This window comes from Geotrypetes seraphini, chromosome 2 (genome assembly GCF_902459505.1).
Source record: "Geotrypetes seraphini chromosome 2, aGeoSer1.1, whole genome shotgun sequence".
Classification (NCBI taxonomy): domain Eukaryota; kingdom Metazoa; phylum Chordata; class Amphibia; order Gymnophiona; family Dermophiidae; genus Geotrypetes; species Geotrypetes seraphini.
In genome coordinates this window covers 153,894,555-153,921,928 of record NC_047085.1, presented here as the reverse complement: position 1 = coordinate 153,921,928, position 27,374 = coordinate 153,894,555, and the positions used below count along the sequence as shown (strand labels likewise).

At 44.0% G+C, this 27,374-nt stretch overlaps 1 protein-coding gene across 6 annotated transcripts in view; it reads right to left on the bottom strand.

The window, feature by feature from the left end:
- ANKRD12 (ankyrin repeat domain 12) overlaps positions 1–27,374 on the bottom strand; it is a 245,661-nt gene that overhangs the window by 11,349 nt on the left and 206,938 nt on the right. For all 6 annotated transcript variants that reach the window (XM_033934050.1, XM_033934047.1, XM_033934052.1 and 3 more), the window contains 3 exons: positions 13,073–13,171; positions 11,917–12,060; positions 1,979–2,074 (listed from right to left, as the gene is read on the bottom strand). In XM_033934050.1, coding sequence (XP_033789941.1) covers positions 1,979–2,074; positions 11,917–12,060; positions 13,073–13,171 — 339 coding nt within the window. The remainder of the gene's footprint in view (positions 1–1,978; positions 2,075–11,916; positions 12,061–13,072; positions 13,172–27,374) is intronic.

Sequence of the window (27,374 nt, the reverse complement as noted above, 5' to 3'; positions counted from 1 at the left end):
CAAGTTGATCCTGAAGAGAAATAACAATGGTATCCTTGGCTATTTTGCTGGTACCGTCAGTGCCATACAGCCCATTCTGAAGAGTGTGACTGATGCAACTCTTAATGGAGAAGGCAGAAGCCACTAGAGGAATGGTCACATGGTCAACATGAATGGACGATGCCAGAATGACCTGCGACTGATAGCTCGCGGAATAAAGACACCGGTACCTTAGGCTTTTCTGCCGGTACCGTTAATGTTGTGGCTCGCCTCGAAGAGGATGACTTGAATAAGATGCGACCCTCGATAGAAGATAGGCAAGCCGCAAGAATGGTCACTGTAAGGTCAGCATGAATGGACCCGATGCCATAATGACCTGTGACTGGTGTCTCGCAGAACAAAAACCTTAGGCTTTTTTGCCAGTACCGTTAGTGTTGCGGCTTGCCTTGAAGAGGGTGACTTGGATAAGATGCGACCCTCGATGGAAGATAGGCAAGCTGCAAGAATGGTAACTGTAAGGTCAGCATGAATGGACTCAATGCCATAATGACCTGTGACACTGTCAAACTCCTCCGACCCCTTCGATATCGATGATGTTGTTGTTTTGTTGATGACTTACAGAAAAAATGCCCATGGCACCTGCAGCACTTATCAAAAATCCCGTGACGGGCAGGACATTGACAGGGAGACCGTCTCAGTCAAAATTAAATCCAAGGCTGAGGCAAGAGAAAAGGCCCCACGGACTGAACGCCAGCAAGGGAAAAGTGAGGCAAAGAAAAGAAAAAACTTGTGTGTGGGGTTTTTTTTTTTTACAAACAAAAAGAAAAATGAAAGGAGATAATAGACTAAAAAATTAAAATAAAATACGTGTGAGTGAGAAGGCAAAAACGAAGGAACGTTTGAAAACATGACTTCTTAGCTCCGCAGAAAACTAAGAACTGAGGAGCCGTGTGCCTACATCAGGCGGGAAGACACTTGCGCATGTGTAGTGCGGTCAGTCGCAAACTTTCTAAAGTTCTTCAAGTGCCAGTGCACTTGTACAGCTGTCCGTACCAGGGTTCCGTGGATGACATCACCCATATGTGAGAATATGTTGCCAGCTTGTCCTGGGATAATGGTAATTTTGGATGTGTATATGCTACCCATACACTAAAAAACAAAATTTACCTTTTAGCACTGGGGTGGGTCTGGGGCTATGTACCTCACTAATCAGTTAGCACATGCGCACTACCATGCGCTAACCAATTAGTGCTGGTTTAGCACATCTCTACTGTGTACAAAATATGTGGCGGCAGGAGCTCACATGCTAATGGGAAAATCAGCGAATGGCAATATAGAAAATGGAAAAATCTGCCATTTTACCCCCAGTAGTAAAGATGGGCTTAGCACATGGGAATGACTCATGTAAGGACACACTGAGGCTACTTTTTACCATAGTTTTGTAATAGGGCCCCAATATGTGTAAATGGTCTCATAAAATCAGGAAATGCCAAAAAGTACATGTGCTGCAAGCCAGTGCACATTTGTCAATTGGGCAGAGTTTGGGCATTTAGGTTGCTCCCAGGATGTAAATAGTGCTAATTATCTAAGCACTATTTCTGCAGAAGTATTTATAAAGACACATACATCTGTCTGTCTTTATAGGTATCTGGTTGCAAAATTACACTCAGACTTGTCTATGTTTTTACAATCAAGTAATTTTATAAGCAGAAAGGCAACCTACTTGTCTTGCCAGTTTTCTATATTGTGACTATTACATTTTCCCCATGAATTGTACAACGTGATGACAATTTATAACAATGTACATATTTTCAGCTGCTGGGATATAAAACTTTTGTGATGTGTTCAAAAGTCATGTAGGGCCCCTTTTACAAAGCTATGGTAGCAAGTCCTGGTGTGGCAAATGCGACACAGTCCAAAAGAATTGAATGGGCTACATCACATTTGCCGTGCAAGAATCACTATTGCAGCTTTATAAAAAGGGCCTTTAAATACATACCTTTAATTTGTCAAATTTGTCATCTACATCTTGTAACCAAGACATGAACTGTCTTGCATTGAATCGATCTCTAACTGATGTTTTACCATCATCCACCTACAAGAGACATGACAATCATTATGAAAATTCCACTGATTATAGCAGTTTATTATACAATTTTTATTTATGGTATATACCGCCAATACCTCATGAAAGTTCACAGCAGTTTACATAAAAATAAATGAGCTAATATAACTATTTGCTAACCAGTTTATAATGCTGTATCCTTTAAGTACAAATTCTTCAAACAACATTCTTTTTTGAAACTTTTAAATTGTTTATTGATCATAATAGGCAGAATTTTCCATAGTTATCCTGCTTGGTAAGCACAGGCTGAACTGAAAATTCTGGGGTATTTTATCTTTTTAATTTCAGGAAAACAGAAGATATGGTTTTGTCTTAAATTCATAATTGATTTGTTAGAGAACCTAAAATGTTGTGGAATGTAATCTGGTGTGTCCCCAAAGAACGTTTTGAACAATACAGAATAGAATTTATAAAGGATTCTATCTTCTACAGGTAGCCAATGCAACTCCTTAAGCTAAGGTGTGATCCTATCACTCTTTCTCAGTTTGAAAATTAGTCTTATAACTGTGTTTTGAAGGGTTTTAAGGTTTTTTTAGTATTGATTTGGAACAGTCTAAGAAAGTCACATTGCAATAGTCCAATAAAGACATGAATAGTAATTGCACCAGTAAACGGAACTGATGATGTTCAAAATATTTTCTTTTTTTTCTTTATTTTTGATTTAAATTTTTGACAAACATAATAGTCAAAAGAAAAGGAAATAATACAATGCCAGTTTTAACATCTTTTCTCAAGAAATTCAAAATACACAAGGAAAACAAATATGCAGGCTTGTATAATTAGTCCACAATATAGGAGACTAAAGCTGTGAATTTAACTGAAATATTTCACTGGAAATTATACAAGGGAAAATAAAGATGTGACTGGGTGGGCTCTGAACTTAACTTCATTGAGCTAATATTGAAGTAGCAGGTCTCGCGTAGTAAATACACTTTGCCCTTTGGCAGAAATACATTTTGACAACTGCTGAGATTCAAAAAACACATATCTATTCCCTTGATAAACCATCACATATTTACAGGGGTATTTTAGAATGAATGTCGCACCAAATTGCAGAGCCTGGGGTCTTAAAATAAGAAACTGTTTTCTTCTCTTCTGGGTAGATCCTGACATGTCTGGATACATTCTCACTACTTTTGACATAAATGGAATATCTTTATATATTTTTTTTTTAAAAGCTTAAGCATCCATTCCCTGTCTGAATCAATAGCAAATTGTACAAGCAGCGTAGCAGTTACTGATGCCTCATTATCAGATCTCTCTAAGAAATTAGTTAAATCCAAACTATCAGCACACAAATTCTGCTGGTTTGGATTTTGATCCTTAACTCTATTTGGTAAATAGTAAATTTTAGAGAGAGGCGGATAGGAGGACTCTGAAACTTTCAAAACTTCAGTTAAATATTTCTTAAATGTATCATGTGCTGATATAAGTGGTAACTTTTGAAAATTTATAATCCGAAGATTACATCTCCTGGTCACGTTTTCCCTCATTTTTACTTTGAAATGGAGATTCCCACTATCCTTAACCCAAGTTAAGGACTGGGATTCAACAGTTTTTACTCTGGTCTCATGTCCATCTACTTTATTTTCCATCTACTCTATTTTTGAAATCCAAATTTTCTGAAACAACTGTTGTATAATGCGCTGTAAGATGCTGCATTTGAGTCCCCAGAGAGAGTTGTAAATCCCATAGTGTTTTCATATTTAAAACCCTGGGTGTTTGCATGGGCACAAACTCTGTCCAAGACCCACTGGTGGAATCGAAGTACCTGTAACCTCAGTGGCAGTCGCATTCAGCTTGAGAAAATCTTCGGGGATCGACTGCTTCTCTTTCACCGAGTGCTCAGATGACTGTCTCAAAGGCTTCTCTGCCCCCCCTCCAGAGTTGACTGCTGTACTCTGTTGGTCAGGCCGTTTCCTCCTCCATCTTCCCCTCTAGCGCCTCAGGGCAACTCGGAGGACTCCTCCAGAGATAGAGTTGTTCCCTTGATAGAGAAGGCTGACGCTTCAACTTGCGCGCCTCCCACAGCCGAGTTCTCCGGTTCTCTCGTTTGGGCTCCACGCTCGAGAAAAACGTCAACTGAGGCCTGAGCCACCGGAATATCTCTCAACTGAGGCCTGAGCCACCGGAATATCACTCATCTGTGGCCTGAGCCATAGGAATATCGCTCAACTGAGGCCTGAGCTACAGGAATACTTCTCATCTGAGGCCTTCATAGAACAGTATAGCAGATTGAGCCAATGGATAACATAGAGTGGCCAGCTTCTGTTTATGGATCAATCCCAAAGTTAAGTCAACCGGTATGCCACTTATATACTTTTAGTTCAGTAGCCTAGAGTACTACCTAGTTACAGATTACATACTCACTTTCTATTGGGTTGACACATCTAACATATCAATTGATTGTAAAGTCTGCATATTTATCTCGGAGCCATATTGAAGCATGATATCACCCATTGTCAAATCTGACCTCTCTATTTCCCTGACAATGCATTCTTAATACTAAGTTCAATAATTTCTGAGAGTAGGCCCCCTCCTTCCTGAGCTTCATTGTCCTTTGTCAGCAGTTCAGATAACTTTTTAGTAGAACATTTTGTTTGGGTTTGTCGTCTTCTTGGAAAGTCCTGAAATATCCAAGGCTGCTACAGTCAGCAAATATCTTCTAGCTACTAGGTCAAAGATGGACCTTTTATATAAGCATATTGTCTCTTGCTGACAGGGAGATATGATTCTTTCATTATTCAGAAACCTGCATTCAATAGCGCAATGTCTCTCTTAAAAATATAACTTTTGGGGTCTCGTAGGGGTCTTCACCTACATTCTCATGAAGGTCTTACTCCTGATTCTTCCTCACCACCATAAAGATTGCTTCAACATTATTCAAATCAATGCTTTAAAAATAATCTTTTATTGATACTGTAAAGACAGTAATTAAAAAAACATGATATACATAGCAGTGTAATTGTGAAGGCCTATATCCAGTCCTCTAGATTGATAGTTTTGATTTAAACTTTCCATTTTATAAAGAACTTGACATTGGAAACATGTATTTATTATAAATTAATAATATAAACTAAAAAATACACAGTTCATTACCTGTAACTGGTGCTCTCCCTGGATAGCAAGATAAATCAGTTTCATGTGTGAATAACGTCACACATGACAGCATGTTAGCAGAATATATAAGAGGCTCACATTTTCAATATATGGATTGTACCTGACCTTGAGACGAGTAATTAAATCTAAATGACGCACAGCAAGCCATGCACAGCTGCATCTACCACAAGATCTCCATAGGCCTGTAATCAGAGCTTATTAAAAAAATTAACTCCTACAAGAGGTGGGAGGTTCTGTAAAGCCAATTTATTCTGCTCTCCACGGAAAATATCAGTTAAGGAAAGAAACTGTTTTCTCCGTGGACAAGCAGGATGAATCAGATACGGCCAGGCCAAGAGTTATCTTCATCCCTTATTCACACTTTTAAGACAGCCCACATAAATGGGTTTTGGCAGGAAGAATTTGTACAAATATTACAACTGTAAAACAGCTTTTATTATTTTTTTTAAATATTGTGTGCTTTATACAGCCATCTAACAAGATGCCTGTTTTGTTTAACAAATAGAAATATGGAACTAAAATCAGCCAATGTAATAGAAAGGTTCGAGGGGAGATCTGGGAAACTACAGACCGGTGAGTCTGACCTCGGTACCGGGAAAGATGGTAGAGGCGCTGATAAAGGTCCGCATCATTGATCACCTAGACCAAGGGTGTCAAAGTCCCTCCTCAAGGGCCGCAATCCAGTCGGGTTTTCAGGATTTCCCCAATGAATATGCATGAGATCTATTAGCATACAATGAAAGCAGTGCATGCAAATAGATCTCATGCATATTCATTGGGGAAATCCTGAAAACCCGACTGGATTGCGGCCCTTGAGGAGGGACTTTGACACCCCTGACCTATACGGTGTGACAAACCCAAGCCTGTTTCAGGGTTTTCCTATGACAAACCCAAGCCCAGTCCGGGTTTTGCCACAAGGATTAGGAAGAGATACAGTATACCCTGTTGTAAAAGGGCTGACCAGGTAGAAACCTTATCTGTGGATTTGGCTGACTACTGCTCAGACCTGGAAGTGGAGTCAGATGAGGCAGAGCAGGAAAGGCTTAAACAGAAAAGCTACACACAGGTTAGGCAGGTGCCCAAGTCTGTTAGAGGATTACTTCCTTTCCAGCAGCCTGTCCAGGCAAGGGTTAAGGCTGGAAAGGTTCCTGCACTTAGGCAGATAGAACAAGCCTGTGTAGGGAAGGCCCCTCCCCCACCGAGGCTGAGTGGGAGTGTCCCTTCCCAGCTTAAAACATGACAGTTGAGAACTCAGAGGGGGGAAGCAGACTAGAGGCAAACAGGAGAGATTAATCCACTCTCTCCACATCCCGAGGAGGCCGGAGACTGGCAAATGTTGGACACGGAGGAGCTTACTGCTGACCCAGGGAGTGAGGAAGGAACCCCAGGGGAACCCATGGAAATTCAGGAAAGTCTGGTAGGACCGGAGGAGGTGCCCATGGACATTGATAAGCAGTAAGGGGATGTGTATTGCCTGTGTCCACAGTAGTGAAGCTACCAGTTATGCCAGTGATTGTTTGAAGGGGAGTTGTATGTCTCTCCCTTCTGATAATGAACTGTTAATTGCTGCTTGAAAGCTTTAGTGGTGAAGCTAGCAAACGTTTTGGAATTTTTTTTTTTCTCTCTGCTAGCAGCCAAGCTGAGCCAAGAGCGTTCTTCCTCACAGCTGTGCATAATTGATTACTTGAATGGCACAGCAGGGAGCTGTGCTGAGAGCCTGCACGTACCCAGAGCTGAGTGTACCTTTTGAATTCTGTGCTAAAGAAGAAAATACATGTTACAGAACTACAGTATGTGATAAGCCACTTAGGCTGGGAAACCAGGTGACATGCTGGCCAGGTTTCTTGTTGCACAGTTTTGGTTAAAGTTTGTTTCTGTTCTGAATTTTTCATGCCTGTGAAATGACACAGCTGCTGGAGCTGAAGCAGCTCAGTGAAAGTTACTAAATCCAAACTGCCCTGGTGAACAGGACTGTTTATAGATGTACTAACAGTCCAGATGCAGTGGAACTGTAGGTTAAGGTGGGACACACCCAAAAACCTGGACACTGGATTTCTTTAAAAGTTTTGCTCTGTTTGAACAGCTTGTGTTTTGCCTCATAGTTTTGAGGTCTGCTGAGCTGAAGCATATTTCTTTCGTTCATTGCGATCAGTGAACATAATAAAACCTTTGTTTGATTACATGCTGCCTCAGTCTGTTGCCTTGCATGCCCTTATTAGGCTGTTCATAAGCCAAGCGAAGTCCTGAAGGGTCCTTCGGTAGTGAGGGACATGTCGGGCCAGAATCTTGTGTCATGATTCCAGGGCTCGCAACGCAGCGCCAGAGCGCAGGTGTGACAACGGACACAATCTGATGAGGACCAGCCAGCACGGCTTCAGCAAAGGAAGATCTTGCTTTATGAACTTGCAGCATTTCTTCGAGGGAGTGAACAGGCAGATAGACAAGGGTGACCCGGTCGACATTGTATATCTGGATTTTCAGAAGGCATTTGACAAGGTCCCGTATGAATAACTACTTCAAAAAATTGTGAGCATGGAATCGAGGATGAAATACTCATATGGATTAAAAACTGGTTGGCGGATAGGAAACAGAGAGTGGGGGGGTAAATGGACAATAATCGGACTGGAAAAGGGTTCAGTGCTTGGACCCATGTTCTTCAACATATTTATAAATGACTTAAAAATTGGTACGATGAGCAAGGTGATAAAATTTGCAGACGATACAAAGTTATTTAGAGTAGTGAAGACACAGAAGGATTGCGAAGACATGCAACGTGACATAAACACGCTTGAAAAATGGGCCGTGACATGGCAAATGAGGTTTAACGTGAAAAAGACTTAATACTATGAGTACCTTCCTTCTTCCCATCTTCTCCCTAACTCACTGATACTACCTGATCTACTCTTTACCTTCACAAAAAAATGACCTGTGATCCTACTTTGTAACCCTCCTTGAACCGCAAGGTAATGGCGGAATAGAAATCTCTAATGTAATGTAATGTACTGTAATAAGTGTAAGGTGATGCATGTCAGTTACAAAAATCTTATTCACGAATATAGGATGTCTGGTGCGGTACTCTGAGCGACCCCCCAGGAAAGAGACTTGGGAGTACTAGTCGACAAGTCGATGAAGCCGTCTGCGCAATGCGTGGCGGCAGCGAAAAGGGTGAACAGAATGCTAGGAATGATTAAAAAGGGGATCACGAGGACATCACGACCTGATATGGCTGCATAATTTGAGCGCTCCGTGTAGCTCGATAAATTTATATTTTTAGGAGCTCTCATCGCCTCTATGAGTCGGGAGTGAGCAGTTTGGGTGCTTTATTGGTTTCTGAGGATGGCCAAGTGGAAAAAGTTGGAGAAATTCCGTTTCCCAACAGAGACAGGGGATAAAGCTGATTCGGCACCTGGGCCTAGTCCGGCTGACAAAAATAAACCGTCGACACCTGCCTTGTCGGGGATAGAAGAGGAAGGACAAGTGGTTGTGGTGGGTGCTAGTGCTTTGGCTTCCACATCGGCAGTGCTCCCATGGTTTCAGGAGCTTCGGCAGGAGATGTTGGGGGTTCACCAGGATGTTAAATCAGCACTGGCGGAGATTAAGGCAGAGGTACGGGAGTTGGGCACCTGTGTGGCGGCCTCTGAGGATCATGTGGCAAAGCTGGCTGCGGAGGTGGTGGAACAAAAATTGTCTGTGAACTCCCACGATTCTTTACTTAAAGAATTACAAGTGCATGTTGAAGATCTGGAAAATAGATCCCGGAGGTACAATATTCATTTTAAGGGGATTCCAGAAACGGAGGAGTACCGGGATTGTGCGGCTGTGGTGCGGGACCTCTGTGGTTCGTTATTGGGACTAACTGATGTGGCAGAGAAAAGTCGGATGCATATTCAGAGAGAGCATCGCAGCATGGGAACCCCGAGAGGGGCGAATGTGCAGGACATCATTGCTTGTTTTGGAGATTATGGTACCAAGGAGCGCATTATGGCCAAGGCGCGGGGATCCCCGGAATGGTACTAGAAGGGGATCAGAGTGGGCATTTTTCAGGACTTGGTTTGGGTCACACTTCAGAAAAGATAAGCTTTTTGAGATGTGACCTAACTTTTGAGGGTTGAGGGACACAGATATCATTGGCTGTTTCCATTTGGTGTTTGGCTTACTATCAACGGGACATCGCGGAAGGTGCATATGGTGAAGGAAGCGTGGAAGGTGCTGAAGGAATTGGGGTGCCATAATATTCTGGGGCCAGAACAGGAGCCCTCCACTTCGAATGCTATCTGAAGAGAGAAGCCTTGGAGCTACAGTTGGACTTTAAAGTTGGTACCTGCCGGTTGATCCCAGGCCGGGCTGATGGACTTTTTTCTAAGTCTTTTTGGATGTGACAGGGTTTTGGTTTTGAGTGATATGAGGGGTGGGAGAGGGAGTGAGTTTGAAAGGTATGTGTCGGGTGTATGAGAGTATGGATGAATCTGGGGAGCAGTTGGGTGTGTACTTCATTTCTTACCGGTTTGACTGGTCATGGAAGATCAAGACCAGTATTGGCTGGGGGGAAGGGGGGTACAAGGGGGTAATGGGGGACAGGGGAGAGGGAGATCCACTAATATTAACTCTGTAGTTGCCTTTAAGTTGGGTTCTTGGAATGTGAAAGGGGAAGGAGGCGACGAATTGTGGGGCTTATAGACCTATCTCCCTTTTAAACTTAGATGTTAAGATGTTGGCTCTGCGGTTGGCTCGTGTCTTGTCCCAGCTTATCCATGTAGAACAGATGGGATTTATACATCGGCGCCAGGTGCGAGATAATGTGCGACGTACCTTGCATGTGATGTGGGAGGCCCAGTGCTTCCAGGGGGGATGACGCTACTGACGTGGAGAAAGCCTTTGATAGGGTCATTTGGGATTTTCTTTGGGCTGTTATGGATAAAGTAGGCTTAGGTCCGTTATTTTGTAGTTGGGTAAGAGCCCTGTATGCCAGGCCTAGGGCATGTATTAAAATAAATGGGTCTTATACAGATTTTTTTGACATCGGCAGAGGTACTCAGCAGGGGTGCCCCTTGTCCCCTCTGCAAGTTGTCCAGTTCTCAGCAGGCCTGGTTAAGAATCAACACCCGAGCTAAGTATTTGAATAATAATTTTAAATGCAACAGCATAACAACTTAGATTTACAGATGAAATAAATTACATTAAATTACATAATAAGAGCTTAAAGGACCGATGATAGCTCAAATGATAGCTATATGCTAAGACTTGTTCAATCGGCATATAACTGTGAGCACTTGAGATCCAAATAATCTCTTAATTCAACTGTTTGGTTGATGCTATAGCCATAGATGAGGAAGCGACAGGATTTGGCGGTGTGTTGGATCTGAGCAGAGAAGGAGAGAGAGGAGTCAAAGATCACCCCAAGGTTGCGAGCTGACGAGACAGGGAGGAGGATAGTGTTATCCACAGAGATAGAGAATAGCGAGAGGGGGGAGGCAGGTTTAGGGGAAAAGATAAGGAGTTCTGTTTTAGCCATTCTTGACATGCCCCTAAACAGTTGTGAATTTGACTTTAATACAATGAATGTTAATATTGGCATTCGTTTATATTAGAGAATGACACAGGGAAAAAATCTGTCTGCGTCACTGCCCCGTCACTGGACCACCGTCCCCTTCACTGACCTGTCCCCACCGTCCCCTTCACCACCCCGTCTCCGCAGCATCCACCCTTCCCTCTTGCCACCTCATCGCCCTTCAGCGGCCTGAGAATCTCCCTCCCCCTTACCTTTGCTGCATAAAGAAACTTAAGGGAGGGAAGGCATGCAATCACCGATCGCGCGTGTATGGCCCCCTCCCTACCTCCGGCCAAATCTATGTCCCTCCCTCCCCCTTACCTTTGCGGCGCTTTAGAAAACAAACTGATGCAGGCAAAGCCTGCCTGTGCTGCCCTGCAGTCGCATGTGTGGGGGTGGAAGCTTCTCCTCTGACAATTGTCATTTTATAAACACAAATAAAACAGAGCAAGGTTCAACAAAACTCATCTCCCCTCCCTTTCACAAATATCCTCTTCACTATTGTGAAAACTGAACAAACCAAATTATTACAGAATGCTACATAGAAAAATCAAGCTAACAGAATACTTTAGTCACACATGGCAAGAATAATGTTAGGGGAGTGCAACTAGGGCAACTGCCCCCTGGTCAGAGAGAAAGCCCTAAGCCAGCTGGAAGCTAAAGAAGCACAGCCTGGACTTTGCGGTCCCCAGTTATGTCTAATACCAACTCTAGCAGGATACATATTTCAAATCTGAAATATTCTAATCACAAATATAAAATCAATTTTTTTTTTTCTTTTTGTTGTCTGGTAATTTTATTCTTTAAATCACATTGATCTCAGGCTTTGGTTTTAGGTTCCTTCTGTCTTCATCGTGGCATGGCTAGCTCCTGAAGGTAAAATAGGCGCAAGAGGAGCTGGGGAGAAGATGCCGAGTCTGACAGGGGCACAGTTTTTTTTACCACAGGAGTAAGACTTTTCACCACTCCACAGGGCGATAAAAAGGTCTTGTCCCCATTCCTGTGGTAAACCAGTTGCAAATGTCTCCATTCCTGTGGCCTGTGGTTTACCACGGTAAACGGTCCCCGTGTCATTCTCTACTTTATATCTACATTTAAACCACTGAGGCCTCAAATGTGTCATGTCTGCTTTCTATTTATTTACCTGAGAATCCTGTGGCACATTATATACTTCTGCGTCAAGCAAAACAGTGCAAGCACTGAAAGGTAAAGACTGATTAGCTAATGTTCTTGCCGCTCGATAATGGACACGCAGGACTTCTTGTTCATTAGACACAATGAGCTTTTCCTAAAATAAAAAAAAAGATAAGTTATTCTTTTAAAATCACAATTATTTGAATTTAGAGAACAAAGGCAATATCATGTTATTACAACAAAAATATGATGGTGCAATATAAAATTATAATAAATGATTAAATATTTATGAAATTATGAATAGTTTGTAGCTATAGCTCTCCTTTTTTGTTGAATGTGCATATTCATTGGGAAAATCCTGAAAACCCGACTGGATTGCGGCCCTCATTGCCCACTCCTGGGCTAGGGTTTAGAGAATGACACGGTAAAGGATTCCTGCGATGAACTGCAGCAACCAGCGGATAGCCTGCCAAAACAGGAAACAATGTAGCCAACTTATAGCGGGAACAGGAATAAGGTCTTCCACTGTCCCACTACAGTGGTAGACGACCTTGTTCCCACAGCAAAAATTGCATCTGGGTCAGTGCAGCAACATCCCCCAGTTCCCCTCACACCTATCTTACCCAATCGAGTCAGCCGCACCACGATTAAAAATCTTGAGAAGTCTGCACAGAGGGCTTTCTTTAACCGATGAGCACCTCCTTGATGTAACTTACGGTTTCACGAAACCAGAAGATATATCACGGAGGGACTCGTCAGCTGAAGGAAAGTCTGGAGCAGGCCTCTGAAGATTTTTCAGCATGGCGGCGGTTTTACCTGAATAAGCCAGCCGCGCCGATGATGAAAAAAAACTTCAGAATCCTGTTCCGAGACCTTCCTTCTGTCGACAAGTCCCTCCTTGATATATCTTCTGGTTTCGTGAACTGATGGCAGCCATTTAGGGAGCGGCGCGGGCCAAGGTACAAGCACGGAAAGCTTCTCCTACTGATACATCACCGGACCACCAGGATTTAAAAAGGTAATATTTGCTCCATAAGATGCATAGACATTTCAACCCACTTTTTTGGGGAAAAAAGTACGTCTTTTGGAGCGAAAAATACGGTACTTACAGAAGAAAGTAAACTAAATATGCTGTTTGCTAAACAAAGATTATAAAATATTCTTACCCTTTCAATGCTGTGCTGCAAACGCAGTTTCATCCTTACAACTTCCTGTTGCCTAAAAAGTTCTTTTAGTGGCTCAGATAGTGAAGGAGGAGGTGTAATCTGAAAAAGAATACAGAGCTATATTATTTCTGAAAACATGTCTCTATAAATATACGTATATATGAGTTATCCTGAACACTGGAAATGAGACTAAAAAAATGACACATACTTTGTTAGTCAAATAGATGAGAAATTTGGTGGGCACCAATAAGAGCAGAGCTCTAAAATGAACAGGTCCCAAAAGCTCTTCTGGTTTTCAACTCAAAGTAAAAATGATGCAATTATTTTTGGGGGTGGGGGAAAGGAAGAAGATATACCGTATTTTCACGCATATAACGCGCGCGTTATACGCGTTTTTACCTACCGCACATACCCCTCGCGCGGTATACAAAATTTTTTTTACATAGTTCCCACCCCGCCCGATTCACCGCACCCCCACCCCGAACGACCGCTCGCACGCGCTCCCACCCGCACCCGCATCCACGATCTGAGCAAGAGGGAGCCCAAGCCCTCTTGCCCGGCCGACTCCCCAACTCCCCGACAATATCGGGCCAGGAGGGAGCCCAAACCCTCCTGGCCACGGCGACCCCCTACCCCCACCCCGCACTACATTACGGGCAGGAGGGATCCCAGGCCCTCCTGCCCTCGACGCAAACCCCCCTCCCTCCAACAACCGCCCCCCCCAAGAACCTCCGACCGCCCCCCAGCCGACCCGCGACCCCCCTGGCCGACCCCCACGACACCCCCACCCCCCTTCCCCGTACCTTTGGTAGTTGGTCAGACAGACGGGAGCCAAACCCGCCTGTCCGGCAGGCAGTCACCGACGGAATGAGGCCGGATTGGCCCATCCGTCCCAAAGCTCCGCCTACTGGTGGGGCCTAAGGCGCGTGGGCCAATCAGAATAGGCCCTGGAGCCTTAGGTCCCACCTGGGGGCGCGGCCTGAGGCACATGGGCCCAACCCGACCATGTGCCTCAGGCCGCGCCCCCAGGTGGGACCTAAGGCTCCAGGGCCTATTCTGATTGGCCCACGCGTCTTAGGCCCCACTAGTAGGCGGAGCTTTGGAACGGATGGGCCAATCCGGCCTCATTCCGTCGTTGGCTGCCTGCCGGACAGGCGGGTTTGGCTCCCGTCTGTCCGGCCAACTACCAAAGGTACGGGGAAGAGGGGTGGGGGTGTCGTGGGGGTCGGCCAGGGGGGTCGCGGGTTGGCTGGGGGGGCGGTCGGAGGTTCTTGGTGGGGGGGCGGTCGTTGGAGGGAGGGGGGTTTGCGTCGAAGGCAGGAGGGCCTGGGATCCCTCCTGCCCGTAATGTAGTGCGGGGTGGGGGTAGGGGGTCGCCGTGGCCAGGAGGGTTTGGGCTCCCTTCTGGCCCGATATTGTCGGGGAGTCGGCGGTCCTTCGGGGTGGGGGTGCGAGTGGTCCTGCCGGGGGGGGATGTATCGGACGTCGGGGGGGGGCATCAGGCTTTCAGGATGGGGACAGACCTTCAAGGGGGACAGGCAGACCTTCAAGGGGGGGACAGGACTTCAAGGGGGACAGGCAGACCGAAGGGAGTGAAAAAGCTATAAAATAAACCCACTAGCGTGTCAATGTGTTGAGAGGAAGAGGTGGTCTGGGAAATTCTGCTGAGAAAACTCCGGGTCCATTTCCACCCCCCAGTTACCCTAGTCCACTCCACTCAACTGGTTCACATACTGAGTGGGTCTTTGGGTGTTGTTCCTGGGATCTCTTTCAGTGGTTTGTCAGTATCTCCTTGTGGTCCAAGGAAGGAAACTTTGTTAACCTTAGCATTGACCTTCAGAATATATTTGTAACAGCGCTGCTTGTGTGGCATTACCGTAGGCTATGTAGTGATGGAAAGAAAAAAACAGACCTTTGCACATTTTTGCACTAGGTATATGGTATAGGTATATAGGTATAGGTATTCCTGCACAGCTAAGTCCTTGTGAAGTTACGGTACCTTGTTCTTTCTGTATTTGACATCTAGCAAGGTCTCTGTTTGGAAGGAATGATTTAAGTTATGGTAAAAGCAGATAGCGTTGCTGGTTTTAAAAAGGTTTGGACAAATTCCTGGAGGAAAAGTCCATAGTCTGTTATTAAGACATGGGGGAAGCGTCTGCTTGCCCTGGATCGGTAGCATGGAATGTTGTTATTCTTTGGGTTTTGACCAGGTATTTAGTGACCTGGATTGGCTTCCATGAGAATGGGCTACAGGGCATGATGGACCATTGGACTGACCCAGTTAGGCTATTCTTATGTTCTTATCTGTAGGGGCCTTTGTTTTCACTTCTTATTTTAATGTATTTTTTCTGGAAACTTATCAGTGTTTTTTATAATGGGAACAAAAATGGAAGAGAATTACCAATGTGTGTGGAATGGGGGGGGGTTGTTTAACTACCATAATTTCTTCAGCTAAATACCGGTAATTCAATCCACCTCAACCAGACATAGGAGAACTCACGCACCATTGACACATCCTCCAACCAAACACGTGAAAAGAAAAAAACTGTTCATTCTTATAAACAACCTTATAACTTTTAATCTAGAGTTAGTGAGTATGAATTCAGCAACAAGAACAGAAACATGTTAATTCTTATAAACTATAACATTAACCGGTAGATCAAACGAAGTATGGAGGACAAAATAATCTAAATACAGTTACCGTAATTACGGTAAAGTTGTAAATAAACAAAGTTTACAGGTTTATTCAGTCATCATCATCACAGTCATCTGAATCCTTGAATCCATCAAAATCCGAATTGTCATCATCGTCATTAAATAAACTGAGCACGGCCTGCAGACGATCCTCGTTTATTTCCGAAGTGGTATCGTCATCATCGTCATCATCATCATCGCTGATATCCATGTTGTTGCCTCCTTCCGCTGCACTGGTAGTACCCGTAGTGTCATTGGTTTCATAAACAATGCCCGCTTTTCTAAATCCGTTTCGAATGGTATCTGGTGTTATTTTGTCCCATGCTGAAGCCACCCACTTGCAGACCTCTGTGAAAGTTGCCCGCTTCTGCCGCTCCGCGGGTGTGTACTCGTGCGTGCCGCTCTGCATCCACTCCTCCCACTCCTTTCTAATAAAAGTCTTGAATGGATGATTCACTGCGATGTCAAGTGGTTGCAGCTTACACATCAGGCCTCCAGGTATCACAGCGATGTGGGCACGAGTAGAATTAATGTAGGCCTGAACATTTTTTTCTTTGTGGGCAGCCATGGCATCCAAAATTAACAAGGATTTTTTTGCAAAGAATCCACCCGGTCTTGCCCTAAAGCATTTATCTACCCACAATCTCATTACGTCGCAGTTCATCCATCCCTTCTTGTTGCAGTGCACAACCACACTGGTGGGCAGCTTTTCACGGGGCATAGTGACCCTTTTGAAAATGAGCATGGGCTTTAACTTAACCCCGCTAGCTGAGCAACCAAGAACGACTGTAAAACACGTTCTTTCATGCCCAATTGTGGTGATGGCAACAGATTTAGTACCTGTGGGGGCTATGGTTCTTGTTGCTGGAATGTCGAATGCCATTGGAATTTCATCCATGTTGATGACGTCCTTTGCAGTGATGCTAAGTTCAGATATTTCTTTGGCGACAAAGTCACGGAAATCAATCAATTTTTGCTGCCATTCATTTGGAAGTCGCTGGCCAACAGTTGTTCTCAATCTAACTGATAGTCCGTTCCTTTTCATAAATTTTGAGATCCATGTGAAGCCAGCTTTGAAGTCGGGTATTCCTCTTCCATTGGCAAGTAGTTTTGCCTTCATCTGAATCGCAACAGTAGAGACTGATTGATTTTGCTCCCTTCTCGCCAGAATCCACTGCTTCAAGTCATCCTCCAGCTGAGGCCATTTTGGTTTGGCCCCACGACGTGCCCGTTTGCGCGGATTGCATTTCTCCAGTTCCTTCTTATCTTTTCTCCATTCACGCACCGATGTTTCTCCAACATCGAACTCTCTCGCTGCGGCCTGGTTGCCTATTTCCTCAGCTTTCGCAACGACTTGAAGCTTAAAGTTCACTGTATATGACTTTCGTCTTATTCCTGCCATTATGGCGGTACATTTAAATTTAATTGATAAACTCTACTACCGGGTAGATAAATGCAGAATACCAATCTGAAGAGATCAAATTAAAATGTGGGCTCTACATGCAGCATTAATCTTTTATAGGCTTACCCAAAGGCTGAGATGCTGTTGTATAGTCAAAATAGTATTCACTGGGCAAATTACAAGGCCAGATAGAGGGGGGCCACAGCCACGTGGTGAAAAGCACACCACCAGAAAAACAGCCTTGGTGAAAACTAAGCGGCAAGCATGCTCAGACCATTGCGCATGCTTACAGAGCTGGGAGCAGGGCAGGGCGGGTGAACGGAGAGTCGGGACAGCGCACGGAGAGTCGGGGCAGTGCACGGAAAGTCAGAGCGGGTGAACGGAGAATCGGGACAGCGCACGGAGAGGCGGGGCAGTGCACGGAAAGTCAGGGCGGGTGAACGGAGAGTCGGGACAGCGCACGGAGAGGCGGGGCAGTGCACGGAAAGTCAGGGAGGGTGAACGGAGAGTCGGGACAGCGCACGGAGAGTCGGGGCAGTGCACGGAAAGTCAGGGAGGGTGAACGGAGAGTCGGGACAGCGCACGGAGAGTCGGGGCAGTGCACGGAAAGTCAGGGCGGGTGAACGGAGAGTCGGGACAGCGCACGGAGAGGCGGGGCAGTGCACGGAAAGTCAGGGAGGGTGAACGGAGAGTCGGGATAGCGCACGGAGAGTCGGGGCAGTGCACGGAAAGTCAGGGAGGGTGAACGGAGAGTCGGGACAGCGCACGGAGAGGCGGGGCAGTGCACGGAAAGTCAGGGAGGGTGAACGGAGAGTCGGGACAGCGCACGGAGAGGCGGGGCAGTGCACGGAAAGTCAGGGAGGGTGAACGGATAGTCGGGACAGCGCACGGAGAGTCGGGGAGGGCGAAAGGAGAGTCGGGGTGGCCAGAGGAGAGTCGGGGCGGGCGAAAGGACAGTCGGGCTGCATGCGCGGTATACCCGTGAGCGCGGTATACAAAAGTTTTTGTACATAAAATCGTGGTTTCTGCGCGCTATACCCGTGTGCGCGTTTTACACGGGTGCGCGTTATCTGCGTGAAAATACGGTAATCTATCAACAAATGTACTAAAGAGCTATTTTCATACTGCTTCAAAATCCACAAGTATTTTTTCCCTGCAGACTCTGCACTGGTTTTTTAAATTAAAGTACAATCCTCCCTCTTTATTTGCGGTTTCGGTACCCGCAGTTTCGACTATTCGCGGTTTTTAGCGTGCTGACCCCTCCCCCCCAAATTACCTCATCCATGGCCAATTTATACGACTAGAAACAAACATTTATACAACTGCCACCAACACCTATTCCAAATCAAGAAAAGGGGTGCACACCTGCCATTTCAAAGGGGTGGGTTAAAGCCTCATTTCCACCTGGCCAAGTGCAAGCGCAGCTCATCTCTGCCCTCACATGCCAGGCAGCAGCTGCCGCCGCCCCCTCAAGCTCCTGTTACCATGGCCTGGATTGGAGTGTCGCCCAGCCATTGGCTGAGACCATCACGTGAGCACCGCTGGAATTTGGGTCCGCGGCTCTGAGGAGACAGGCTGGGAGTGAGGGGAGCACGGAGGTAAGAGTGGTGGCTTGGTGGGGTGGGAGGGGTTGGAGTGATGCAACGGGAGTTGGCAATGGGCTTCTCTCTTTCCCCTGCTCTGTAGACGGGGCCAGGGTTAAGGAGAGATCTGGGCAGGCGGGGGAGGAGGCGAATAACCTTCTCATATGTTATTTGCGGTTTTATCATATTCTTGAGATTTTTTAACAGAAAACCGCAAACATATGAGAAAATTATTCGCAACTTTTCCATATGTTCCATCCGTAACCACCGCAAATACAGAAGAAGGAGTGTATGTGTGTACTTAAATTGAGTATTTCTTACAGCAAATGTATGCATGCACAATTCTACCTCCTTTTGTTATGGGCATGTTTCCTGACCAAATAAATTATAGTAAGGTAGTTTTCCAAAGAAAATAAAATTATGGTTCTTGCTGAAATCAATTCTGAAGAAGAAAATTAGATAGTTTAATGATTTTTGTTCTGTAGGTAATATTCAAACCGAACTATTTTTCTAGATTCTATCACTGATCTATAATTTATAGTTTCAAAGAAAAGATTATGTACATATTTACAAAAAATTAAGAAATCAATATCTTGATAGCACAAGTCTTTATTACATAACTCCTACTCAATACATTTTGTTAAGCCCCTTTTGTAGCAATAGCAGCCATGAATTGTTTAGGTAAGTGTCAGTGTAGATACCCTGAAAATATGGCCTGCCTGTGAACTAGAGAATGACATGGTAACAAAATTCATCACCGTTCCCGTCCCCGCGGATAACCGCGGGAAACCATCTTCATGTCATTCTTTAAGGAGAGAAGGAAGAATCAGAGTATGAATGGCCATAACCACTGACCCACAGGATTATTTCCTGCGGTTATCCGCGGGGACGGGAACAGTGATGAATTTTGTCACCCTGTCATTCTCTACTGTGAACCTCAAGGACCAGAAATGAATGGCTGTGTTTTAAAACGCTAAAAATTTTACAGCATCTCCTATCTTCTCCAAACTTCTTTTCTGCTCTCTTCCACTTCCAACCCCTGCCTTCGGCACAATCCAGCTTCTTTTTTTCCACCTGGAATTCAACATCACTCTCTTCCCATGACAGTCTACCTTAAAGGTGGTTTTCTGTTGGTCTCCGGTTGCAGCAGCAGCAGCATTGCACTTATACTGTCCTGCTTCCAACATCACTTTCTCTTTCTACATAGGCAGGATGGGTCAGATGGAAAGCTTTGGACCAGGCCACAGGCAGCATATGTATAATGCCGTCGCTACTGGGGGCCAAAAGAAAGCCAACTTTAGGTAGATTGGCAGGAGTAGGGAGTGAGCTGCTGACCCGCAAGCAGAGCTAGAGGGGCCACCAGTAGAAACCATGGCCAAAGCAGTGAGCGCCAGCAATCACAAGAGTTTGGTACTGCTCACCAAGTTTGTATTGCTGCTTATGGGGGTGGAAAGGAATCAGAGAAAGATAATTGATCCCAGAAGAGAAAGGTAATGTACCTAGGGGAAGAGAAAGAAAGAGACATTGGATCCGAGAGTGGAAAGGAGGAAAATTCAGGGTCAGATTCTTAAAACTTAAGGTAGCCTTTAATGTGGTCGCTAAACCAGTTCCAGTCGGTTTAGCCTGCAAGCATTTTAGCGGCAGATTATCAAAACGGCTTGTCGTCTTTTGCAAGCTTTCTAGCAGGCTCCGACACTGCCATGCAAATGGGCTCTTGTATATTGAAACGAGAACTCCAGTGGATTCTTGTACATCGCAGAGTCATTCTCCAAGTGCGGCGTCAGCTCTTGGTTACAAAAACTCAGTGACTGGTCTGGGGGTTCCGGTACAGTGCCAGTATTATGAAAAGTGTGTCTCGTGGCGTGTGTTTTGACTGTGGCTAATGAAACAAAATACTAATTACTTGACTCACATAAATTATAGTCTTTTGGGGGGGGGTATGGTTTTTGAGCACGTGTATTATAGCTGTATTATGTTTTTCTGGTTCATGATAAAATTAGACATTAAAAACAAAAAAACAAGTTACAAAATTTACATGAATTATAGTAGTTTTTGTGGGAGAAAAGACATGTCTTATGTGTGCTTTTTAAAAGCTCTAATTTTAGGGATAATCTCTTATATTTTCTCTTGTAATATAATACCCTTTCAACACGTTTCACATAAATGCTTTCTCAAGGTGAAGTCCCTCATAGACAAGTCGCTATCCTTATAGACCACTCTCTCCTGCCAAGCAACATCCCCCCCCCAACATGCCCACTCTCTCCTGCCACCACACAACTGCCCCCCCCCCCACTGTGCCTCTGACGACACCCGCCCTTTCCCCCTTACCTTACTTAGATGGCTGGCCGGAGGGATGTCTACTCCCACCAGCCACGGGCCTTCCCCTCCCCAGGGGCCTGAGGCTTTGATTGGCCCAGGTTGTTTAAGGCCCCTCCTATGGGTGGGGCCTTAGGCGTCTGGGCCAATCAGAGCCTTAGGCTCCTCCCTGATGCATCTGGGGAGGAGCCTAAGGCTCTGATTGGCCCATAGCACCCCTCCCATAGGAGAGGCCTTAAACAACCTCAGACAATCAGAGCCTCAGGCTCCTCCCTGGTGCATCCAAGGGGAAGGCCTGCCATTTTGACAAGTTGGGCCTACTGGCCGGAGGGAGTAGGCATCCCTCTGGCCAGCTATCTAAGTAAGGTAAGGGGAGAGGGCAGGGGCTGTTGGGAGGCATGGGGGGGATTGCATGATGGTGGGAGAGAGTGGCATCTCTCCAGCTGCCGAGAGGGTGTGTTGTTTGACGATGGGAGAGAATGGGCATCTCTCCCACTGCTGGGGGAGGGGAGGGGAGTTGCTTAGCAGCGGGAGCGAGTAGGCATATCTCCCGCTGTCAAGTGGAGGATTGCTTGACTTCGGCAGCTTGATCTGTTGTTGGTGTTTGGTTTTTTTTGCGTTTATTCTGCACATGTGCCCATCGATATCACCAGCGAGAGGTCCACCTTAAATTTAATAGGAGCTGATTTCATGACTATAGGTGAACAGGTATCTAATAGGCAGTACGATCTCACGTATTTTGAGTAGAGTTTAAGAAATAAATTCCAATCAGGAATTTCAAAGGAGTTCCAATTCAAGTCTGATAGAAAAGCCTCTCATAAAGGGCAAAGCATAGATGGATAATCCATATAGTTCCCACAAAATTCAATCTCAAGTTATGAACTTTAGTACTAAAATGAGAAGCTAAATTATCTGAAGAAGGTAAATGATCTGAACAAGATTGCTTAAACTGAGTGACATAAAAAATAGTGTTAATGAGTTTAAACAGTTCTTTACTATTCATGGGATTAGTCCCTATTTTATTTGAGTAAAAAAATACATTTTTCCTTGATCTTTTTCTTATATTCTCGAATCTTTGATCTTCATGTTACTTTGTCATCATCCTTCATGCTGTTGATAATGAATCCAATATACTGTATATACAGTACACCACCTCATTCTTAAATGTTTGTGGAAATCATTCCCATTAAAAAATATGATGGGAACTGCAAACTGTCAATCTTCTAAGTTGCACTCCCCATCCCCCCACACTTTTACCTATACTGGCACATGATTGGATATGGCTACTAGTCCATTTAATGCATTCTTAATTTTTGCAAGAAGTGGTTGTGCCTAGAGTTGAAGGCTCCTGATAGATGGGTTTTAATTTTGTTCAGTTGGAAGCAATAAATGTCATGCATCAACCATCCCCAATGAATTACAGAGATCTGGAATCCTCTTATTTCACCTGACAGTATCTAAATTTCCAGTAAAAATCCTATTGCATATCTGGTTAAAATTTCCTAAAAGGAACAGCTTTTTATCCCAAAATTGTATACCCAGTTTAACTTAACAAGCAATTCAAAAAATGATAGTCATGCATTGGGGGCATATATGTTAAGCAAAACCATTTCTTGCTCTCCTTTATGCAGGTGAACAACTACATAGCACCCAGCTGGATCTTTGATAACTTGATTCACTTTGTACATCAATGACTTAGCAAGATAGCAACCCCCCCTTCATTCTGAAGAAGCAAACTCCCCCACCCATAAAAAAACCCTCTCTCACCCATTCTTACTACAGTTTCTGATGAACTAGATCAGAGAGGTGCGTCTCCTGCAAGAAACCAACATCTGCCTCAAGGTTCTCAAAATTTTAGTTTTCTTAATAGGTAAGAAAATATCCAATAAATTCCATGACAAAAAAACATACATTTTCTTTACCCAGTGTTCTATCAAAGATCATATTTAAAAAAACCCACAACAAAACTGTCCAAAGATGCAATCCAAATGCCCAGCCCCCTCTTGAATCGAGGCTAATATCAATGCACAAAGATTTCCTGCATAAAAGAATGAACATTGGATGCTCCTTTTGCTTCCCTTCTATGATATTGTACCCCTTTGGATTATAAAAATCCATCTTTCCATATATCAACACTATGCTCATCCTAATCGCTCCCAGACCAATAACTGAGCCCATCATATTGGTTTTTTGCATAGGGGGCCCATCTCTCCTACTTGCATGCACCTGCAAGCACACTACAAAATCAACTAAACTAATGCACTATGAAATCAACATTCAAAATTGAAGCAGTTGCTTCATATCCCAACTTTGGCTACATCTAATTTGTACAAACCAAGTCAATTTAGGCTTCAGACATGCAAGTGTAGGTTCTGCAAATATTGAGCAAATTAAGTAAACAACAAACCAATGCTAACAAAGGTATTGTAAGCAAGCATTCCTTTTTCTGCTCTGAAGCAAAAGTCATGCCCTTTTTAAACAAGCTGCAGGGCAACCAATATAGCAGGATTGCAGGATAACATCAATTATATATATCAAAGCCATTTTAACAAAATTTTCTACCAGTTATTACAGTAAAACCAACAAGTTAAGAAATCATGTGACAGATTCCAATGAAGAGGTAGCACAGTTACTTACTGTAACGGGTGTAATCCGGAGACAGCAGGTAGCTATTCTCACATGTGGATGGCATTAGCCAGAGCCCAGTACGGACAGTGTTAAAGTGTACTGTCACTTTAAGCTTTTGTAAAGCTTCGAGTTTGGCTGCACTGAATGAGTGCCTTCCCGCCTAACGTTGGCTCATAGTTTCTCAGTTCTGTAAGCAAGCTAAGAAGCCAACCAGGGGAAGTGGGAGGGATGTGAGAGTATCTGCCTTCTGTCCCCAGATAACACCTGTTATGGTAAGTAACTGTGCTTTATCCTAGAACAAGCAGGTGGCATATTCTCAGATGTGGGACACCCTACCTTACAGAAAAGGGATGGAGGAAGAAAATAAATTCTGTAGTACTGCTTGGCTTAAGCGACCATCTCATCTGGAATAGGTTTCTAGACAGTAGTGAGATGTAAATGTGTGAATTGAGGACCAAGTAGCAACTTTGCAAATAACTTCAATGGGAATGGAATGCAAAAAAGCCACTGATGGACCTTGTGTGCTGTAACACAACCCTCGAGTTACAGCCCAGCCTGAGCATAGCAAAAGGAAATGCAGGCCGCTAACCACATGGAAATAGTTTGTTTGGTTACAGGCACTCCTAATCTGTTAGGGTCAAAAGAGATGAACACTTGAGGTAAAGACCTATGTGGCTTAGTCCTCTGTATACAGTAAGCCAAGACACGTTTACAGTCCCAAAGTGTGAAAAAGCCATTTCCCCAAGATGAGAATGAGGCTTTGGAAAAAAAACCATGTAGTATAATGTATTGATTAAAGTGAAATTCTGCGACTACTTTCAGAAGGAATTTAGGATGAATTCTTAGGACCACCTTGTCATGAAAAAAATACTGTGAAAGGTAGGTCACAAACTAGTGTTTGAAATTCACTCACTCAATGAGCTGAGGTGACACAGATCAGGAAGACCACTTTCCAAGTGAGAAACTTAAGATGAATAGTTGAAAGAGATTCCAATGGAGGCTTCATCAGAATGGTGAGGACTACATTCAGATCTCAAATAACTGGAAGAGGTTTTAGTGGAGGTTTTGAATTTAAGAGTCCTTTCATAAACAGGGAAATAAGAGGATGAGTAGCTAAAGGTTTATTATTGAAAAGAACATAGAATGCACTAATAGCACTGAGGTGAACTCTGGTTTTAAGTCCAGGGTTGGATAAGTGGAGAAGGTAGTCCAACACCAAAGCAATAGAGAATGTGGAAGGATCCAGGTGATGGAGATTACACCATAAAGTAAAACGTGTCCACTTGAATCGATAGCATTGTTGTGTAGGTGGTTTTCTGGAAGCAGCTATAATGGTTTGAACTGGGGCAGAGGTCAAGTTGAGAGGTACCAAGCTGTTGGGTGTAGAGATTACAGGTGGGATGTAAAAGAGATGGAAAGATCTGTAATGGAATTGGATCCTTGACATCAGCTGAAGTAGAAGGGAGAACCATGGCTGCCTGGGCTACTGAGAATCATGATGGCTGCTTCTTGTTTGAAATTGACTAACATCTTCCAGAACTAGAGGGATTGGCAGAAACACATATAAGAACTTGTATGACCAATCCAGAAGAAATACATCTGCTTCCAGGTGATGAAGAGATAACTGACCGGAACAGAATTGAGGTAATTTGTGCTTGAGGGGATACACAACAGGTCTATCTGAGAAGTCCCCAAAAGCAAGATGATGTGGCAGAAGACTTTGGAGTTGAGAGTCCACTCATGCGGCTGAAGAAATCTGCTGAGCTTGTAGACCAGAGCATTCTGTTTCTCTTGCATATACATCATCTTGAGAAATATATTTCAAGAAATTGCCCATTTCCAAATGTGAAGCTGTAGAGATGCCATTCTGAATCAGGGCGAGGTCAGCACACTGATTTCTAAGCCCCTGTGACAGAATGCTGAATCATTTCCTACTCTCTCCCTTACTTGTCACAAATTAACCCTTATCTTATTTAATTAGTCCTTATTTGGGAAAGGACATCAGCTGACAGGCATTGAATACGTGCAAAGACTCAGGTTTTGTCTACATGTTAATCAGGCATTGCCTACGTGCAGAGTTGAGGGTGACACGATGTAAAAGCATGTACCTTTGTATCCACCAATCATTAGAGATGTACACGGGGGAATTACTATGACATCATTAGCATAGACCAAAACACGGATCAATGACCACCACCGTTTTTTAAAAAAACCTCTTATAGGTGTCTTTTAGGGCTTCAGACATGCCAATCGGTCACCACATAGTTCGTGGTTACCCACTTTTTGGTTATGGCTTCTTCACCAGCCCTCTTAATAGTTTTCTAGTTTTAGTTTTTAACTATTTTTTAATTTTTAAATTTCATTTATTTTAAAGTGCTTAATCTTAAAAGTGCTTAGTCTTAATAACAATATTTATACTTAAAAACTTATGTTAAATATTTCGCTTTTTTCTTATTTTGTTCTTAAAAAATAGTTAAAAACTAAAACTAGAAAACTATTAAGAGGGCTGGTGAAGAAGCCATAGCCAAAAAGTGGGTAACCACGAACTATGTGGTGACCGATTGGCATGTCTGAAGCCCTAAAAGACACCTATAAGAGGTTTTTTGAAAAAACGGTGGTGTCATTGATCCGTGTTTTGGTTGATGTAACAGCTATCAAGGCCATACATATGACTGAGGTATTCACGTCATTAGCATAGAAGCATAATAAAAGGGGTACGGAGCTTGCCACGGCAACACCTCCGCCTAACTCGTATCCTGTGTGTGTGTATACTCTGTATTCCATCCCTACAAGTGGCGCCCAGAACAAGGACCCTTTGCCCTGCTTGCTCCATCTAACGATAAGACGAGGTGCACCTCATCCTCCGGGATCCTATCGAGTAAGTATGGGAAATTCCCTGTCAGATTTACAGCGTGCTCATGTGAAAGAATTGAAGTATATTCTGAGAAATACAGATAGAGAGGTATCTGATTCGCAGTTAAAATGTTTAGTACAAGAGATAGGAGAGCACTGCCCCTGGTATCCAGAAGAGGGTTCTCTAAAATTAGAAGATTGGATAAGAGTTGGGAAAATAGTGTATGCTGAGCCTAGAGCATTAGCAGCCATATTAATGGTATGGCAGAAGTGTAAATGTGCCTTGGAGAAGGTAGGGACTGAGGCGTCCTCCAAGGTGTCAACAGTCTCATTAACCGTTCCCCCCTGACTATTCCAGTCAGAACATATATCCAAAAATCATACCTCCTGCACAGTTACCTCCAGTTCCTTTAAATGCAAAAAAGGAAGAAATATTAGCGCACCCTTTAAGTGCGTTTCAAGCAATGATGAAAAAGGTCAGAGAGGAAGGACAATTGGAAGCAGAGGATATGAAAGATTTAATTCAAGCCTACCAGTCACATATGCCCGAGATCCTAATGGTCCAGGACAGATAGCTACTTATCAACCATTATCTTTCGCAATGTAGCGAGAAATTTATAAATCTATTTCAGACAGGTTTACGAAGTAATTTCACAGCCGGGTTATTTGAAACCCTGGCTGGGGCACATACTTTAATACCACAAGATTGGAAAGACATTATGCGCATGGTATTGACTATGGGTCAATATGTTATGTGGGCTAGTGAATATCAAAGGAAAGCTCAATGGAGAGCTTTACAGTCTGGAGGGCTTTATATACCAGATCA